Here is a 19,343-nt window from a genome sequence, read left to right as displayed (position 1 = left end):
AAGAAGAAGAAGAAGAAGAAGAAGAAGAAGAAGAAGAAGAAGAAGAAGAAGAGGCACTCGTGCCTGCCTCACAACATGTTCATTAGGAGATCTGACTGACGCTCATTGGGGAATACACCCCACTAGAGCTTATTTGGAAAGACGCGAAGAGTTCCAAATATGTCGCTCAGCCTCGTCACGCCGCTTTCGGTGGAAGGGCAATGGGATCCATCTAGTCTACCTGGCCGAGGCAACGCGTCGGCAGAAGTGATGATATGTTCATTACAATAACACTATATACGGGCCGAGTATGGCTCTTTGGACGCCGAATAATGTACGCCAACTTAATATACCCGTGTCAACGTGGACCGTAGTTCAACAACATCCGCCCCAGCCCTGCTGCTTTCCCTTTCTACTCGCATCGTTCAAGTTAACCCCCGCTCTATTCGCTCCACCTCCCGGGCCTTTGACTCCACTCCTCCGGTCATTCAAATCGTACTTTCCAGCTTCTATATTCTGGTATATTCTCTCTGCGACTTCCAAGAAGGCTCTTTCCACACCCTCTCCACTCTTGGCGCTAGTCTCAACATACTGCATGACCCCGTTCGCTTTACACCATTCCTCGGCCTCTTCTTTTGTGACTTGCCGCTTGTTGGCAGCGTCGGAGTCGGTTACGGTGGACGAACCTGCGAGATCGGACTTGTTGCCCACCAACACTACTACAATGCCTTCCTCGGCGATTTGTCGCAAGTCATGCAGCCATGACGTGGCGGAGAGGAAAGTGTTTTTGCGCGATATGTCGAATACAAGCAGCGCACCCGATGCGCCCCGGAAGTAACTCCTCGTGATGCTCTTGTATGTCTCCTGTCCTGCGGTATCCCAGAGCGAAAGCTTCATGTGTTTTTGCTCCTGCTTCTGTTTCGACGGCGATACGGGCGCTTGCGGTTGTGAGGAGTTGGAGGGGTTGTTGATGCTCAAGGAATGAGAGGCTGGTGGGCCGACGGGAACGATGCGCGATCCGAACTCTACGCCGATAGTCACGTCGTGGTGTGGTGAGAAGCGGCCTTCGCAAAGGCGGACTGTGAGCTGTGAGCCGTCAGTATGGGAGCGCTGGATGGCAGAAATGGTGTCGCATACGCTTGATTTGCCACATCCCGAGTCGCCCAAGGACACAATCTTGGCTATGTAGTCCCACGGCTGAGCCATGATGCTGCGCGAGGCCGTGCGACGGGATAGAAGTTGATCTGGGGAGCAAGCTTATGTGACGATCACAGCAGAGGCAGTAGATGTATTCGAAGACGGCAGATTCTATTCCAAAGGTATGCAAGATAAGAGCAGTTGGCCAGTATCAGTTCTGTGTGGGTATGATGGACGGCAAGTTGTTGGATGATAGTGAGATAGGTGTAGTCAGGTCAGGGTTCAACAATGCGGTCATAGCTCGGCAGCTGCGTGAGCCGCAGCAAAGCATGTCAAGCACGTCTCATGGCAAAGTCAAAAGCACGCACAAATTGACATTGCGCAGGCTTTGGCTGTGTGACATGTTGCTTTTCTCTGTAGCTTGTATCGATCGTCTCTCCTGTACACCGGATCTGGCCAATATCGGGGTTGGCGTGACTCGGGCAGACACGGTCAGGACAAAAATTGCTCTCACGAAAAGGCGAGCAGACGCAGATATTTTAGGTCGACGGCGCCGTAGAGTCAAGTTTACCGAATGCTTTGCATATGGGGGGTGGAGCAGTGATTGAGGCTAGGAGAATAGCGCGTGCCTTGCAGGTTCACGAGGTACGGCAGGCCGACTATCGATAACCCGACGCGCTGGCTTGGCACGATGATGAGCAACCCATCCACGGCAGCTCGCCAACCACCGAACCCTCGACTCCTAGGCGGGCTCTAGCTCATCGCTGCCCTATTGCTACCACGCTGCCTACGCCATCTCGCCCATCTCCAGCTGGACGCGGCGCAACCTGCTGGCATTCCGCTGCATGTCTCTTAGGCTGCGTCATCCGCGGCTGCCTCTTGTACTCTGGTACCCTTGCACTCGACCGCCTCACGACGGCTGACCACCGACGTCGCACCTGAGCCCACCCTCGCTCCGGACCATCTCTTGCGATAAGATATACCTAGACGCCATCTCCAAGTCCAGCAGGCATAAGGCCCTATATCGCCTACTCTATCCATCATGTTCTCCGAGTGTAAGTGACCTGGTGCCTTATCGGGGTACATGTGATAGACCCGCCGCCTCTGTCTTGGAGAGCTTGCCGACTCGCGTGACTGACGTGCGTGCTCCCCAGATGCATCCAAGTTCCTCTCCCAGTCTCAGTCGCGGCTGTCACTGGGTCAGCCCGAGTCGACTTCAAGCCGCAACGCCCCCGACAGGCAACGCCCGTCCTCGCGAGCCGCCCAAGCTTACCTCCAGCGTCGCAACATGCCGAATCCATACAACTCGCAGGCCATGAGCCGCTTCGCCTTCGCTTCACGGACATCCAACGCGCCCGCGCCGCTCTTCTACTCTGCAACCGATGACTTCCGCGAGGAGGACGACCATGTTGAGCACGACCGCGAGATGGCCGACCACTACGCGCTACAACGATCACGGCGGCAATTTGGTGCAAGCAACCTTTCTGAATCGTCCGAAGTCGAAGATGACCCGCAACGGTCGGACCATACTATAGGCGCGGACAGGGACGACAATGAAGCGCCCGGGTACGGTCTCGGAAGAGGGATTAAGAGCTCCTGGAAGGGCGACAAGCCAGCACGCGGAAGATCAACCATCATCAACAACCCCGAAGATGAAGAACGTGAGTCAAGTGTACCGCTCTCCGAGACTACGGACCGCAGCAGTAGAGGAAGGGGCAATCTCGTCGATGTGGAGCTCGATTCTACAGATCGAGGCAGCATAGAAGAGCTGGACCGAGACGAGCTCTTGGGTCATCAGGACGAGCCACCACCACCGTTCCAACAGTTTCGCAACATGCCGAGGCCGAAACGCGGTCGCAGTCCACTACGAAATACCCTACCAATACCACAGGAAACCGATGAGGATACCTTGCTAGAACATCCACGGCCGATAAGCCCAGATCGCCAGACCGTGCCCGATGTTGTACCAGAGAACCCAACGTCAGCGCCACGACATAACTTTTTCTGGGCTGAGCTGTTCATAATCGTGCAATGTGCCATCTTTGGCACTTGGTTCATCTCTCTGCTACAAGAGTCGCCCCCAAACAAGAAGAATCCGTTGGGCGACACGATATATACCGTCTTACATTCGTCTTTTCACCTCATCGGAGTATACTCGTTGGTTTCGGTCATAGTCGGAGTCCTATGGCTCTCGCTACTTCGGTCCTTCGCTCGGCCTCTGGTGCAACTGATGCTACTGGCAATACCCGTCGTATCGATTTCCTTCTTTTTCTACCCTTTTGTGTCAAGCTTTAAAGGGTCATGGCATGGTGATAGCGTGCAAGATCGGCTGATGCGTTGGCTCTCGTTTGGACCTCTATGCTTCGCGGGATTCTGGGTGTACACCGTCTTCAAGGCGCGACATTCCTTAGACAAAGCTACCGGCATGCTGGAATTCTCCAGTGAAATCCTGAGAGCGCAGTTTCCACTGTTGCTCGTGGGTATTGCGGCATTGGCTGCTGTGATCCTGTGGTCTTGGATATGGATTCTCATGTTCACACGTCTTTTCCTGGGTGGCCACTTTGCTAGCAACAAATCCCGGTGGATCATCGACACCAGCACGTGGTGGCTGGGAATTGCGTTCTTCCTGGATTACTTCTGGACGTTGGCAGTCATTTCGGGTGTACAACGTGCTACAACAGCAGCTACAGTATCTCAGTGGTACTTCCATCGTAACAGCGTCCCCGCACCTGCTGCGAGAACGGTAGTCCAAGCCTCTCTCAGTCATGCGACATACACCATGGCTGGGACGATCTGCATGTCCACGCTTATTTCACTCATGGTTCGCCTACCACTTATCGTTCTTCCCAGGCGACTCGCGGGGATGATCGGCATGTGCGCATATTCTATCGTACCAACACCCATCGCGGCGCTGACAAATCCACTCACCCTGACCTTCGCATCCATTCACGGTCTACCTCTCAATCAAGCCGCGCGTGGCTTATCGCAATTGAACTTTATTTCCGCCGCATCGCCAACTACGACCCTCGGCCCAAGCTCGTTCAAAGATCATGGGCGACCGTCTATACAGTCATACCGCCTTGCAAAACTCCTTCTGCACGCTATTCGCTGGGTGATAACATTGTCTCTCGGGTTTGGAGGCTGGGTTTCTACTGCACGCATGCTCCAGATCGGCAACGACACGGTACCGTACAAGGGCAGTCTATACGCATATGTCGTCGGCATCATCAGCGCAGCGATTGGTTGGGGCGCTCTAGGTGCCATGGAAGGAGTCCTTGGAAATATCCTAGACGCAGTACTTGTTTGCTGGGGAAGTGAAGTAGGAAGAGACGGACAAGGAGAGGCTCGGTATTGTGTTGACGCCGGTCGGCTGTTCGGCAATGAAGTCACTGGGCAAGGGCGAGGAAGATATGAAGTTTAGATTCCGTGTTTTTTTTGTTTTTTTTTGCATTTTTGCATTTTTGGCGTTCACCAGAGGGACCTGGGTACAGACGCGGAAATGGCGCTTGGGTATACCTATCATCTATCTATCTCAAATCGCTTTTGCTATCAGCAACAGCACGCATATAGCTTTATCCAACGGAGATCATCGTACAACTGAACTGAAAATGATTGAGTTAACAGCTGATAGGATGATTAGATAGTGAATTCCAATGTGAGCGAGAGGTCTGGCACATGTATCCAGGCAGAAGCTGCGTCATGGTCGTTTAGTGGCTAGCGCGAGTCGACGCGTAGTGGAGCGGGACCCGATCAACACGGCTACTGCAGCCCAAACATCGATTCGGCGCAGCGACAAGCAAGACAAAAGTGCCCCAGGCTCCATGGAGTGCCTTGCCCGCCAACATGTCCTCCCGCACCGTGCCGACTATGAAGTCCTTGTCCAGCGCTGATCGCCGCTCTGTCAATGCCAATTACACGTCGAGTGCGCGACCCCGCGTCGCTTCTGGAGAGGACCTCGACCGACGCAGCTCTACCACAGCATCACATGCCAGGAAACAGTCGGCTCCCATGCGCCCCGCAGGCGCAACCTCAGGCGAGCGTCGCGTCGAGAAGAAGGAGGTGCGCGAGCGGGAGACGGAGGTTAGGCGGACCAAGAGCCCGTTGAAGCATGCCAGCGAGAGTCGAGTCCATGCTCGAAGCCGCTCGGAGAAACAAGCGCGAGATGTCGAGAGACCGTCACGCAGCGCGGCCTCGCAAAAGTCGATACCAGAAGAGCCCCAGCCGCCATGGGAGCCCCAGGCTTCCTTGATACCACACACGACCGCCCCGCTGGCCACGCGCATCTCGATACCGCCGCTCGCATCCACCGCTCCCGTATCGCTGCAACCCACGCCGCTCGCAAAACTGTCGCTCGAGGCACAAGAGAAGGCTATACTGGAAGACTTGCTGTTTGTTTTCATGGGCTTCGAAGGGCAGTACATTCGCTTCGGCGATGGCTACAACCCCCACGAAGAGAAGGAGCGTTTGGTTGGGCCACAGTTTCGCCTGATGCCTGGCTTGGATCCTAGCCTGAGGGACCTGACCAAGTCGATGCTGAAGACGGCCACACACTACATCGCTGTCGAGACTTGTGTAGAGGTGTTGAGCCGGGAAGAGTACGGTGCAGTGAACCACGCCTTGTGCGCTGCCGTGCGGCGCTTGCTCAAGGACTACCTCATACTCATCGCCCAGCTTGAGAACCAGCTACTGACCAACGAGTCTTTCACGCTCCATGTCTTGAGCTTGCATACCAAACAGACGAGTCACATGCTTTTCCAGCTCTACACCACCGGAATCGAACTGCTCAAAGCAAACGGCATTCTCGAGGACGAAAAGGACGAGGACTCAGCGGATGATGACAGCAATGACTTTGAAAACATCCTCGAGTCGTTGCGCGAGGGAGGCAACGCGACCAAGAAGCTTTGCAAAGGCGGGAGCGTCCTAGGCCTCATCACTAAGCGACTATCTTCAATGTCAGGAGATCCTGCAGCTCGGGCACTGTTGACCACGCTGTTGCGAGAAGCCAGTAGACCGTACATGGCTATGCTGAACGAATGGCTGCACCATGGTGGCATCAAAGACCCTCATTCCGAGTTTCTGATCAAAGAGCAGAGAAGCATCAAGCGAGAAAGGCTGGATCAAGATTACACGGACGAATATTGGGAGAAGAGATACACGATACGCGACGCCCTAGTGCCTCCCCAGCTTGAAGCCGTCAAAGACAAGGTGCTCCTAGCAGGAAAGTACCTCAACGTGGTTCGAGAGTGTGGAGGCGTCGACGTTAGTAAAGTCGTGCAGGACGCGCCAACTAGCTTCGACGATCCACGCTTTCTAGACAACGTCAACTCCTCCTATGCCTACGCAAACTCCTCGCTCCTCAATTTGCTTCTCACTACACACCAACTGCCGGCACGATTACGTTCACTCAAGCACTACTTCTTCCTCGACCGCTCCGACTTCTTTACTTACTTCCTCGAAATGAGCGAGCTTGAGCTCAAGAAACCAGCAAAACATGTCAACGTCGGAAAGCTGCAATCACTGCTTGATCTCGCAACTCGACATGCTGGATCAGTTGCTGTGGAGGACCCATACAAGGAGGACATCAAAGTTCAGATCAACGATACTGGCCTTACGAATTGGCTAATGAAAATTGTCAATGTCCAAGGTCTCGACCAGGACGCTGCCACCGCTACCCTGTCCAATTATACACCTGCAAACTCGGCGCCCATTACCGACGACTCCAACATTACCGGTTATCAAGCACTGGTATTTGACTACGCTATGCCATTCCCTCTATCACTCGTCGTTAGCCGGGTCACCCTCACTCGTTACCAACTACTCTTCCGATATCTACTCAGCTTGAAGCATCTCGAGACTGATCTGGCCAAGTGCTGGGGTGAACAGGGCAAGAACGCAGCCTGGAAACACCGATCAAAGAACCCACGGATAGAACAGTGGAAACGCCGAGCTTGGACACTGCGTGCGCGCATGTTGGTCTTTGTCCAACAGCTTACCTACTACTGCACGTCAGAAGTTATTGAACCAAATTGGGCATCATTAATGTCGCGGATAAGTGAGGAGAAGAAACAGGATGTGCGTGGTAAAGGGAAGACAACAGAGGATGAGAGCGGTGGTCCGCAAGTCAAGCGAACTGTAGATGAGCTGATGCAGGACCATGTGGACTTCCTTGCGACTTGTCTAAAGGAATGCATGCTTACTAACAGTAAACTGCTTCGGGTGAGTTGAGAAGCACTTCTTTGTAGCGAATTCGATTACTGACAACCTTCAGATCAACAACAAGATCATGTCAACATGCAGCATGTTCGCATCCTTCACCTACTCCCTCTCCCGCTACCTCGTCACCGGCGACCCCGACCTTGTCGCTCAAGTAAATGCGTCCTTCGCTCCTCCCCCTTCCAAGAACTCCAAGCTGCCCGCCGCTACACTAGTCGCTTCAACACATCGGCCTTCGACTCAGTTTGTGTACGACCCTCAGCGTGTCGACAAGATGTTCGACATGCTTGCTAAATACGAGGAGAACTTCACCCGGCATCTTAAGATTTTGCTGGATACGCTGAACTACCTCGCTGCCACTGAGACAGTAGTTTTCTTGAGCCTTTGCGCTAGGTTGACAAGTGCTGGAGAGGGTCTTAGTGGATTCCAAGTGCCAATGGGTATGGAGGGGATTGCTTAATGAGCTTTGGTCTCATCAGGGTCAGGCGTTGTGAGTTCTACTGCATTGTTCCGGGGTATCGTCATGGGTTATGGATCTAGTCTGCAAGGCGCCAAGCGAGCGATACCATAGTTGTTTGAAATGAGACGCAACGAATTACGGCCGCGAGGTTCTCTACTATTGGGAGTGCAGCATCACATGTAATGGGTGTCGTATAAGTGCATTGATCGGTTAACATCGTTCGATTAGACGACCTATACGTATTATGCAAGTGCACTTCTAATATAACTTGAATGGGCAACCTTTATCGGCGCTTGAACTTTTCGTCTTTTCCTTGACAACCTTCCATGTGAAATCCATCAGCTGCTCGCCCAATTTCTCATTATTCGCCAGATCACTACCCGGCTCCCGTATCGCGGGCGGGCAAATGTACTCGCCTGTACCCTCTGTCTTGGTCGCCGCAAACATGGTGCTCACTGCGCCTTCAAACTGTGTCTTCTTGAATGGTGCGAGACCGTAACTCATTGCATAGCCACCGAGCGGATAGGCTTCGTGGATGTGGTCGACTGACTGCCGTGTCTCGACGAAACCGGGGTGTGTGGCATTGGACAGGATGTTGGGGTGGGAAGATGATAGGTGACGGGCTAGATAGCGCGCGTACAGGATAGTAGCGAGCTTTGTGCGGCCGTATTGTGCCATTGGGCCAAGGTCTGTGTTGAGCTCATCGATGGACTCGAATTTGGTGTCTTTCGGTGCGTTCTCGTGTGCGTTGGACCCTAACTGTACTATCCGGACCTTGTCGCCCTTCTCGGCGGTGGATTTGAGCAAGGGTAGCAAGTGAGAAGTCAGGACGACGTGGCCGAAGTGGTTAGAAGCCATGTGTAGATCGACACCGTTCTTGGCCAGTTGGTATGTCATGATACCGCGAGCAGCGTTGTTGATCAAGATGTCGATCCTGTCTGTCTTCTGAGCAATCTCGAGCGCAGTTTTGCCCGTCTGTTCCCAGTCGGCGAGATCGCACTTTAGCCATTCGACTCTGCTGGCCTTGTCCTCTCCCATCTCTTCCTTGATCGCCTTCAGCGCATCCTCAATGATGTCTTCGCTCCACGATATGATGAATAGCTTCTTGATATTGTTCGACAGAAGCGTGTGCGTGCATCCATAGCCGATACCTTCAGAACCACCAGTTACAACGGCCACCTTTCCAGTGAGATCTGGCACTTCCTCAAGGGAGAACTGCTGGTCTGCGGGTGCGAGGCCATGGGCGCCTGAGACGACTTTACCGAAATTCTCGGCAATGGTGTTTTTTACTGCCTGCATAGTTGAGGAAGTTTCGACTGGGCCCTTCAAGCGGTCGGTATTGTTTGGCGGGGTCGACGAATAAGGTCGAGAGGTGGTAGGAATAATCCGAGTAATGAATGCACGTGGTAGGGTTGCTGTGATTATGGAAGATGATTTGCAGCAACGCAGGGAAACAGCATTCCTAAATAACTTTGTAGACTGCATGGTTACAACATAGGTCACAGGACAGCAGCAACGATCCCCTTAGGTTAAGAGATCTAAGACCATGGCGTGCAATGGCGTGCAGTGACGTGCCGCTTTCTGGGAGGCACGGTAACCAATACCATTTTATCCTGATGTCAGCACTTATTTGTTTTGGCGCGTTCCTGAACGTTGTGGAGTTCGGATCGGGAGCGGATCGATGATGATCTGGTAATGACGCATTGATGGAGTAAATAGAGCTGTGACGTATTGGGGCTAGTTGGACGGCCACTATCGATACAGTTCTCGGGACGCGACATTAGCTCGACGCGACTCTGACATCTGAGCATAGTAGAGCGTTGTTGTCGCTCTCCACCACGAAATTATGGTAGGGTCATCAGTCGAGCGCAGAGATAACAGGCAAGTACGTTTTCATTTGCACTCAGTGAGTGTGTCTGTGTAAACATCACAGTTGCACCTTCTCAGCGAAGCCAGTCGCCCGTGATTGGGAGCAATTCAAAAAGCTGCGGGGGTCGATATGTTACACCAGATTATCAGAGCCTCAACACAATTCCTTCATCGATTTTGATGACCTATATCTTCCTGAATCACACACAGAGTGGGCCCGGAAAGATAATAACATGCGACAGATTGTCAATTCACCCCATATTCATTCCGATCGGGCTGCCATGATAGCATCCGAAAGCGATTCGCCAACAGCCTCGCACCAGCAAAGCGCCCCAGATGCCCCTACATCAGAAGAACCGTCAGCGAAATTCACGCCTCTCGCATCCGAAGAGGCAGCTGCTCGCAAAGCCCGTATGAATGCCGATCTCATCGACGCCTTCAAAACCCCTTGTCCGCCTGGTACAACTCCATACGTAACAGGCATCGGTCTATACACCCACGTCGAGGGTCCGCCCCGGGCTCCCCTATATCATGGCGAGAAGCCGCAACCGCAGCAAGAGTTCTTTCCCGTGCGGATACCAAAGCATAGCGGAAGCCGCATCTCACAGCTGGACGAACTAGTTGGAAAGCTATGGGAGCAACTTGAAAAGGCTGTTGAAGAAGAGGAAGAGATTGTTGGCAAGACTGAGCTTGGGCTTAAGGAGCTCAAGAAACGATACGGAGGGCTCGATCCTCCAAAGAACTCGCGGCCACCAGTACAGTACATTCAGCAGCAGCATGATGGGTTACAGAAAGACACAGCGGCTCAAGGCGGTACAACGGCAGGTGCGGGGAATATGAATCCACCGCCATATGGGCGTATCCAATCGCTAGCAGGAGGAGTGGCCAGTCTCGCAGTGAGAGATGAGGATGTGAGCATGGGAGGTGCTGAGGTAGAGCGAGGCAGGCCCCAGACTACTCACTCCACTACGGCCTTTTACGGTCCAGATCCGCGCAGACAAAACCGTTAGTGACGAAGAAGGACACAGACAGTTCCACGACAAAGTGCGACATACCAAGCTCGACACACCGCATCTCGATTTGACATCTCCCTTGTGCGTCTTCCGCATCTGGGTGGGACTGAGCACATGACACACGTACTGGAGTTGCAGATTGCAAGTATGACCTATCATTGCAATTGTTTATCTATACCTTGGACACGCGAGCTTTTCCACTCAGAACTACCAATAAAGATGAGCACAAGAGATACCGATTCCGTACATACTCACTCGGATATTTACGACGGACTGATACAATGAGATTCGTTACCGCAACTCTTTTCAACGCAATGCCAGCGCAGCATTCCAAGGAAGAAGGATAAAAGGAGTAGTCCGGCTGAGAGCATTCATGGAGGTGAGCACGTCATGATGTACGACTCAAACAGCCTTTCCAGCGATGGAAATCTCAGAATCTGCATGTGAAGTATGTGATAATGTTCCATAGCTTATAACAAGCCAAGACTGCTTCCCAGCTTGAAACCGGGATCGTAGAAATGAACGATTACGCATCTCGTACTTCACGACAATAATGCAGAGCAGAACGAGTAACGTGACGGCTAGTGCTAACATAACAGCGAAGAAATGCTCAATGGATATTGGTTCCAGATCGCGAAGATGAGACTCCATATAGTGCTTGCTTGTATAGGGATTCTGATGATAAATGGGTCAAAAGGGAAATGTGAAACGATCAAGAGACCGAGTAGGACACTGATCTGTGCTTGCGACATTGTGGTGACGCTGTGTCAGCGAGCAGTAATATAGATATGTGGACACAGTGTGTTTACTCGTTTCAGCGTCGCATTGCCCATCTCTGCTTCTAGTTCTGATGCTATCGCAGCCGCTATAACCCAATCTTCCAAGCTTGTCACCCTATTGAGTCGGTGCAGCAGCTGAAAAGATGCAGATTGTGTTGCTGTCTCAGATCGTCACTGCTAAGAGCTGAAGTCATGTGAGATCACCGTCTCTACTAGAGTAACCTATGCTATCTGGTGAAACCAAGCTCAAAGATAGTAGTGAAATGTTGGAAGCCTTATTGATTGAGCGAAATTACCTTATATCGGTGTGGTATCGCTCCAACTTGGAGTATATACTGTCCTCAACTCATTTTCAAAATGCTGTTTCTTCGGAGCTGCGAGCAGTTTCATCGACTGATGATAGCAATGTTACAAATGACAAGCTGGTTATTACAGAACATCGGTGCACTTATTCTCGCATCTCTAGTGTGGCTCGAGCTAAAAACCGGGCTTGTTCTTGGATCTTTCGGATTATTCGATAGACATCCGCATATTGTCTGCGCCAGTCTCTTCATTCTGGGCCTTCTTCTCTCATGCTGGCTTGTACGCAGGTTCCAGCGGCGGCGACGCGTACCGCAGCACATCGAAATCTTCAGCTCGTCACCATACAAACATCGGCGCACACGAACTCCCGAGTTCCCACCAGGAATGCAGTTCAACCTAGTTCAGGAAAGATGGAGGAAAAGGGGAATGGAAGAGCCATTCCTAAAGCGCCGGGCGTTTGGGACAAGTAGACCGATGGAAGTACCACCAGTGCGAAGACCGCTTCTCAGCATCCCGACAGTTGCTTCAAGGCTGCCGCAGTCAGATAGGAGTCCGATAAATACGTCATTTGGGAAGGTTGGATGGAGCTAGAATACTGGGTTTGGTTTGCCTCAAACAACTCTTTCTCAGGGTATTTCAATGAGTTTTCATAGACACAGCTCGATAAGAGCGACCTCTTTCTTAGATAATTGGAAGAAACGGTCCCAAAATCGGGGAAGAAAGCAGGCACTATTAGCGCTACCTCTTGCAACATCATCAACGTAGCCTTTTCTGCCCCTGTGCACCTTCGCGACGAAGAACACGCAAGTGCCAAGTCCTGGAGAGTTCCTTATGTGTGCATGGTTGTCTACGACGACAATACGTTTTGCTTCATTCAACACAAGAGAAGACGTCAGAACAGGTATTCGTACCTGCCTAAAACGGTTAAGTGCATGTAAACCCTAAGGGCGCATTTCCGATCCATACTTTACGCTTCTGATCATCTCGAAGGTTCTTTTCCAACTTCGACTTTGGTCATTGCAAGTGACTCAATCTCGTTTCATTTCTATTATATGAGCATATCATCCGCTGCATGTGCCGCAAAGTTTTGAGATATTCAGCGTTCGCAATTATTTTCCGCGGCACAACATCATATCGACCACCAACAACTCGGCACACCTACAAACGATTCATCATCATTAGTACCTCGCATATCTCGAGACCTCTCAGCATAATGGCAGACCCTCTTTCCCAAAGGACAGACCCGCTCTATCAAAAAGATGGCCAAAAATACAACCATACCTCACCCATAACCTCAATCCATCCACTATCATCTCTGTCTCCAGAAACCCAATCGCTCTTCAAGCCACCACCAGAAACAGAACCCTACGTCCTAACAACGCCTTCAACAATATTCCACGCTCAGGGCGGCGGCCAACCCTCGGATACTGGAACCATTTCCGCAGGATCCACAACATTCCACGTGCATCAGGTGCGAAAGGTGGATCCTACGATATTGCATATGGGAGTCTTCTCTTCTCCTTCAGAAAAGCAGTTCGAAGGAAAAGTCGACGCTGAACAAAACATCGATGTAGAAAAACGTCGTCTGCATTCCCGCATCCACACGGCAGGCCACGTAATCGGTCTCGCAGCTGCCCACCTCAGGGCTGCCGGTTCAATAGCTCCGGACGTGGTTGATGGAAAAGCATCCCATTACCCTGGCGCAGCCTTTGTAGAATTCTTGGGTCTCATTCCAAGCGACAAAAAGGCTGAGATACAGGCTCGAGTCGACGAGATGGTGGCTGCAGACATGGACGTCAAGATTCACTTTTGGGACGAAGAAAAGGCGAAGAAAGAGTGTACAGGGGTCATGGAGACTCTGAAAGGGGATGAAGAGGATGGGGTCAGGGTCGTGGAGATAGGAAGCGAAGGAAGTTACCCTTGTGGGGGTACGCACGTGCAGAAGCTGAAAGAGTGTGGGAAAATCGTCGTGAGGAATATCAAGAGACAGAAGGGTGTCACCAAGGTGAGCTATGAGGTGCAAGAAGCTTGATTAGATGCAGTGATTTGATCATGCACACTATGTGTGTGCTCCACGAAAATGAATTCAGCTTTGTTCCTTATTGAAAACTCCACCACTTTTTCTACCTGGTATCATATCCTAAATCCTAAAAAGCCGGCTCGGCTGTTTTTCCACGCCCAACCCCATATGCAGACAGATGCATTTGTCTTCTCCGATGCCCTTAAACAACTCCTCGAAGCACATACAGCTCTAGGCCAAGTAACCAGCAAGAACCTGTTTGGAAGTGTCGTCCAAACGCTCTTGCATAATCGTGGCGACACGGCCATTGTGACGGCTGTTAGCGTCCTTCAAATAATTTCCCACCCACTCCTTCACGTTAGTGATCTCCGGGAAGGGGTCTCGCGGCGCCTTCTTGCAGGTGTTTAGCTGGGTGAAACCAACGCCGAAACCGAGCTCGTCGACATCAGCATCGGGAATGATGTCGTCTGCAGACGTGGGTACAGGCGGGTTGACGAGAAGCTCAACCAGGCGCTGTGTCGTAAGGGCCCAACCCTTGGGGTAACGATCAACAAAAGCTTGCGAATCGCCCAGTGTCTTTGTAAAAGACACCACAGCGGTCTTGCGATCGGTCGGGCGGGCGAGCTTCTGTGTGTCTGGAAGGATGACAGTCAAGTAGATAGGCTTGAAAATACTGTTATAACATTAGCAAGCGTTTCAATAGCTTCCGAAACATGAAAATGACTTACTCTTTCTGGATCTGATCGGAAACTTCGATGAAGAAGTCTGTGCCAAGTCCCTTGTCCAGTCGTGCCGAAACGAAGTGATAGAATGCGATGAAACGCTGCTGGAAGTTCTCAGTCTTCATGTTTGACAGCCTTGTCAGCATCAGCTGGAGAATTGTAGAGAAGTAGGGTTGCAGCGCGTTCGCTGGAATGTGTGCGACAACGGCTTCAATAAGCTCAAAGGAGTACGTCTCGTGCGCCTTGCTGGTAACAAGCTTCTGGAAAATACCCAGGATGGGCTCCAGTTGCTTGGTTGCAACGATGTTTTCTGCGTCGCGAGCGACCATTGCACTCAGTAGACGAGCTAGCGCTGGTACGTTACCACGTTGCTCCCAGACAGCACCCTGGATGATGACAACGAACAGGCCCCTGTAGTATTCGCTCAACCCACTTGAAGGGTTTGCTTCTAGCAGCGCAGAGAAGAGCTGGAAGATGTAAGGGGAAAACTCCTCGACATTGGCTTGCAGGCAAGCAGCGAACGGCTCGTAGAGCTTTTCCTCGAAGAACTGAGGATGTTTCGGCGCGCAAAATCGAACGAGTGCTCCTATGCCCTCGAACATGTAGTACTGGAAGCGAGGATTGCTAGGGTTGTGCCTTATGACCTTGACGATGTTGATGAAACTCTGTAGGATGGTCTCGCAAATCGGTAGAACTCCGTCACGGATAAAGATGAGTACTCGCATGACGCACTTCATTAGGAACTCGTTCTCTTGGATCTTCTCCGGCGCGGAGCTCTTTGTGATGAGCTTGAACAGGTGTGTCAATAAGTCTTTCGATGAACCGACAACGTCTGCCTTGGGAATGATGGGCTGTCGATTGCTGTCTGTCATGTACAGAGCACGCTCCACAGCAATAGCAGCGTATGTGTGAATGACGTAATTGTCGTTGCCCAACTGATTTACGAGCAGAGGGAACGCAGCCCGCCAGAGGTCTGGCGACAACTGGCTGCGGAAGACGTAGAGAAACTTGATAGCGTCAACCTTCAAGATGGGTGATACGTTTTGTGCCTGGAGGTCAGCTGCAATGTGTGTCTGGAAGAACTCGAGAATGTTGACATTCTCGTTAACGCTCATAACACCTTGGCCAGCGGTAGCGGTTCCCTTGGCGGCAATGGCGGTGAAAAGGTAGACTGCGGTATCTTTTGACTTCCAGTTGTTCTCGCTGTCCTGAGCGTAGTTTTGGAGGTAGGCATCGATATACGTTTGGGAGGTAGTTGTGACCAAGGTCTCGAAGCGGGTCATAAGTTGACGCAAGAAGTTGGTGGCAGCACGACGGCGAGTGTCGTTATCGGATCCTTCCAAGTCCCTCCTGATGAACTCAATTGGCTCGTCTTCGAAGAGCTCGACGTCGGACTCGCGCAGAGTGAGATTGGGCAAGATGACCTTCTCGATAATCTGAACCAAGACGGACTGATTGTTGAAGGCCTCAGCGTGTTGCGTAGACGCGACTGCCGTGAGGAACTGTAACGCCTTGCTGACGAGGATATCGTACTTTGTCTCGAGGCCAACCGACATGAGGAAACTCCATGTGCTCTCGATGAATTGTCCAAGCTGGGAGCCAAATACGTCCTCGTACTTTTGGATGTAAAGCATGAGCGCCTCGAAGATACCCGCGCGTACATATTCCTGTGGCCCTGACTCGGTGTCATCGTCGGTGTGTAATGCGGGGTTGTCGAAGACGAGGTACTTGTGGAGAAGCCCTGAGATGATGGCGATGTGGTCTTCGAAGACGGGAGGCAAGTCCTGGCAAGAAAGATCGTAGAACAGCTTGATAAGTAAGTCTAAGGTTGTGAAAGCATTCTTGAGCACCTGTGGGTTGCCTTGAGAGTTTGTGATGAGGGTGTCGGTGTTCTCGAGCAGTTGGAGGAAGGGAGTGCCGAACTTGGACAGGACGTGGTTGATCTCGGTGAAGAGGTCGTCGGATCGGAACAGCGGGCGCCAGCGCTTGAAGATGGAGTGCGCGACTTGTAATACACCGTTGTTGACCACTGTGTTGTCGGGAGTGAGTCGTGAAATCAGGTCGTCGACCAGGGTATCCCATCGCTGCCAGAAGTCGCTGTCGGCAATGGCGCTAATGGCTTCACCCAATTGCGCTTGTAGGTTTGCGGGTACGGATACCATGAGGCCTATGAGTTCCCTCTTGATTGCCACAACCTCGCTCTCGGGCAGTTTGTAGTTGCCATCCTCGTCGACCCAATTCCGCTTTATGAAGTTTTTGAAGTATAGCGCAGCGGACAGGCGTGTGGTTTGGGGATTTGCGTCGGAGGCGACGATCTGGAGGAGGGTGAGGGAGAAGCCGGGCTTGGTCTGCTCTTGGGTGATTGCTTCTTCGGCTTTGAAAAGTTAGCATGTGGTGTTGAATAGTGTTGAGAGGCGGAGGGGCAAGCTGGCAAAATGCGCATATGTCGGCATGTGCAAGACAAACTGCTTTGGCGTCGGATATGCATGGAAATGTATGCATATCGTCTTGCACGAGAAGTGCAGGCTACACGACGTGCAGCACTGCGGTAAACAATGGTACTCACCCTGCTTGTTCTGCCGAGGGTCCAAACTGGCCTGGAGCAGCTGGGAGAGGGTAGCGATGTCGGCGGCCATGGTGATGGGGTGGAAGCAGCAGAGGATCTAGACGGGTGGCTTGGAGTGAGAAAGAGAGCAAATGTTTGGCAGATGGTTGCTGTTTGGGGTGTCCCACTTTAGGGCGCTAAGGCCTACAGTAGCGTGTCAGTCAACGCCCCAGGTCAGTCAACGCCCCACCCACAACACAACAGCTTCATGAGTATTGCAGCTATAACGCCTCAACAAAACGTGATAAAATTGCGCAAAAGTAGATTTATACTATATAATAGCCTGCGAAAACTTTGCGCTAGTCCAAATCTTTTTTTGGGCGGCGGATTACCCGCGTTTTGGTGGTTTTTGGTGGAACTGGCTGTGCAACTACCCGGGCTCCTACAGAGGCTGTACCACCCCCAACACGTTTCTGACGCTTTGCAGCTGGCTTATGAGGTTTTGAAGCTTTGCGCTTACCCTTTGGGGGCAATTGTATAGCTTTTTGGGCGTCGCGGAGGCTCTTGTTGAGGTCTCTTTCGGCCTTCTCTGCAGCCTTCCGCTTTCTGGTCTCCTCCCAACCCTTCTCCCGCTCAACACGCTTCAAAGCTTTAAGTTGAAGATCACAATCGCGAGCTGCCTTCTTGATCTCGGCTTGCTTGGCTTTTTGAAGCTTTTCAAGCTCCTGTTGTTGTTGTTGTGATGCCCGACGATCGCGAGCTCGTTGTACACTCCTGGGCGACCACAGTTTGGCTCCCCCATGGTAAACCTCGTCCTCGTCAAGCTGGAGGGTGTAGCTCTGCTTTGGTCGCCTCTCCTTGATGGCTAGGGACTGCCTGAGGCCTCTGACCTCCTCTTGGAGTATACTGTTTTGAGCTGAGATGTGGCACAAGCTTCGTTGAAGCTTCTTGACGTCCTTACTGCTCTGATCCTTCACCTCACGGCGTACGATTGATTTGAGCTTGAGCCAATCGCTCCCCGATAGTACTGAGTTGCTGCTGTCGGAGTCTGAAGCTTGCTGGGCAAACTTCTCGAGTACAACGTCCGGGTTGGCTGGGTATATACCAGTGGCTTCAAACGACTTCTTGATGAGTGGAGGTTTGAATACGTTACCCCAAGCCCTCCAGAAGAGCGGGAAGAAGTCTCCTTTGGTCAAATTGAGTAACCCCTGGCTGTCCTGGAGGTATCCCATCAACTGGGTTGAGTAAGCGTTCGAAAGGGGTTTGAACATACAAACGTCCAGGGGTTGAAGCGTATGAGTAGCGTGAGGGGGTAATACAAACAAGAGGATCTTGTTGTCGTTACAATACTCAATAAACTCCATGGTTACGTGGGATCCATGGCCGTCAAGGAGTAGTAATCGATACCCAGTTGAAGCATGCCGTCTAGTTTCTCGGTCAAACACCTGTTTGAGCCAAGCTAACCCAATATCGTTGTTGGTCCAGCCGGAGGGTGATGACGTAGTAAATACTGAGTGTTCTCCTGCTTGTACAGCGTCAACCCAGCTCGATTGAACAGCTCCGTTGGCTCCTTGAAAGATGAGCGTTGGACTCAAAGCGCTCCCATCCGAACAAATACAAGCCACAACCGTTATCCACTCGCTGGAGCCATCTTCAAGTGCTTGCCTTACCCCTTTTGACTCGTAAAGCTTCTTATTGAATACACGATTTGTTCTACCAACCCGGCCAAGTTGAAACCCCTTTTCGTCCATATTGAATATATGTATCGGTTGGACGTTGTACTCCTCCATCTTTTCGTGTAACAGCTTGAAATACAAGCTGTACTTTGCCCCTGAATCAGCTTTTGTACGCTCCTTGGCCATAGCTTTGCCCGAGCGAGAGATGAGATGGTTGGGATGACGGCGGAGGAACCGGGCAACCCAGCTTTCGGAGACCGGTTTGCCAGCCAACTGGCTGGCAAACTGCTGTATCATGACTTTTGTAGGTGGCAAACGTCTCTCGGTAAGCGTTTCGATATATCGTACAAGCTCGGCTTCGTGTTCTGGGTGTAGGGATCGATGGGAGACGCCCTTCCGCTCCTGCACACCCTGGTGTCTTCGGGCGAGCGTACTGCGCTCAACACCAAACTGGGCAGCAACTTTGTTATACGAGAAATCATCTCCTGGCTCGCGCGATTCGATATATTCAATCGCTTCTTGAATCGGATCCATATTGGTGGAGTTATGACGCGTTGAAGTTGTGTTGTTGTGTTGGTGGGGTGGGGCGTTGACTGACCTGGGGCGTTGACTGACACGCTACTGTAG

The 19,343-nt window shown here is 51.8% G+C and overlaps 8 protein-coding genes across 8 annotated transcripts; 4 read left to right on the top strand and 4 right to left on the bottom strand.

Moving 5' to 3' along the window:
* Positions 1 to 354: 354 nt before the first annotated feature.
* On the bottom strand, positions 355 to 1,185 carry CC77DRAFT_942309 (GTP-binding protein-like protein RAB2; the record flags this gene model as incomplete). Its single annotated transcript, XM_018534852.1, has 2 exons — positions 355 to 1,065; positions 1,117 to 1,185. 2 exons carry the CDS (start codon positions 1,183 to 1,185, stop codon positions 355 to 357), a joined length of 780 nt encoding a protein of 259 aa, XP_018382813.1.
* A 644-nt stretch (positions 1,186 to 1,829) lies between these two features.
* CC77DRAFT_968722 (hypothetical protein) lies at positions 1,830 to 4,643 on the top strand. The gene is made up of 2 exons (XM_018535775.1): positions 1,830 to 2,171; positions 2,271 to 4,643. The coding sequence occupies exons 1-2, from the start codon at positions 2,159 to 2,161 to the stop codon at positions 4,535 to 4,537; spliced, it is 2,280 nt and encodes a 759-aa protein (XP_018382812.1). The 5' UTR covers positions 1,830 to 2,158; the 3' UTR covers positions 4,538 to 4,643.
* Positions 4,644 to 4,889: 246 nt separating this feature from the next.
* CC77DRAFT_1022920 (hypothetical protein) lies at positions 4,890 to 8,061 on the top strand. The gene is made up of 2 exons (XM_018525567.1): positions 4,890 to 7,332; positions 7,385 to 8,061. The coding sequence occupies exons 1-2, from the start codon at positions 4,960 to 4,962 to the stop codon at positions 7,787 to 7,789; spliced, it is 2,778 nt and encodes a 925-aa protein (XP_018382811.1). The 5' UTR covers positions 4,890 to 4,959; the 3' UTR covers positions 7,790 to 8,061.
* CC77DRAFT_1022919 (retinol dehydrogenase 12) lies at positions 7,992 to 9,464 on the bottom strand. Its single transcript, XM_018525566.1, has one exon. It carries the CDS (start codon positions 9,086 to 9,088, stop codon positions 8,048 to 8,050), a length of 1,041 nt encoding a protein of 346 aa, XP_018382810.1. The 5' UTR covers positions 9,089 to 9,464; the 3' UTR covers positions 7,992 to 8,047.
* An 88-nt stretch (positions 9,465 to 9,552) lies between these two features.
* On the top strand, positions 9,553 to 10,871 carry CC77DRAFT_249931 (hypothetical protein). The gene has a single exon (XM_018530864.1). It carries the CDS (start codon positions 9,892 to 9,894, stop codon positions 10,666 to 10,668), a length of 777 nt encoding a protein of 258 aa, XP_018382809.1. The 5' UTR covers positions 9,553 to 9,891; the 3' UTR covers positions 10,669 to 10,871.
* Positions 10,872 to 12,644: 1,773 nt separating this feature from the next.
* CC77DRAFT_1022917 (alanyl-tRNA synthetase-like protein) lies at positions 12,645 to 13,850 on the top strand. Its single transcript, XM_018525565.1, has one exon. The coding sequence runs from the start codon at positions 12,967 to 12,969 to the stop codon at positions 13,783 to 13,785; it is 819 nt and encodes a 272-aa protein (XP_018382808.1). The 5' UTR covers positions 12,645 to 12,966; the 3' UTR covers positions 13,786 to 13,850.
* A 154-nt stretch (positions 13,851 to 14,004) lies between these two features.
* Positions 14,005 to 17,131, bottom strand: CC77DRAFT_942042 (Cse1-domain-containing protein; the record flags this gene model as incomplete). The annotated part of the gene is made up of 3 exons (XM_018534836.1): positions 14,005 to 14,446; positions 14,502 to 16,869; positions 17,062 to 17,131. 3 exons carry the CDS (start codon positions 17,129 to 17,131, stop codon positions 14,005 to 14,007), a joined length of 2,880 nt encoding a protein of 959 aa, XP_018382807.1.
* Positions 17,132 to 18,863: 1,732 nt separating this feature from the next.
* On the bottom strand, positions 18,864 to 19,250 carry CC77DRAFT_915818 (hypothetical protein; the record flags this gene model as incomplete). The annotated part of the gene is made up of 1 exon (XM_018533674.1): positions 18,864 to 19,250. A coding segment is annotated over one exon (387 nt), but the record flags the coding sequence as incomplete, so codon positions are not given.
* Positions 19,251 to 19,343: the final 93 nt, after the last annotated feature.

This window comes from Alternaria alternata (genome assembly GCF_001642055.1).
Source record: "Alternaria alternata strain SRC1lrK2f unplaced genomic scaffold CC77scaffold_18, whole genome shotgun sequence".
Taxonomy (NCBI): domain Eukaryota; kingdom Fungi; phylum Ascomycota; class Dothideomycetes; order Pleosporales; family Pleosporaceae; genus Alternaria; species Alternaria alternata.
The sequence above is the reverse complement of the archived record's forward strand: the minus strand, read 5'-3'. Positions and strand labels throughout refer to the sequence as shown.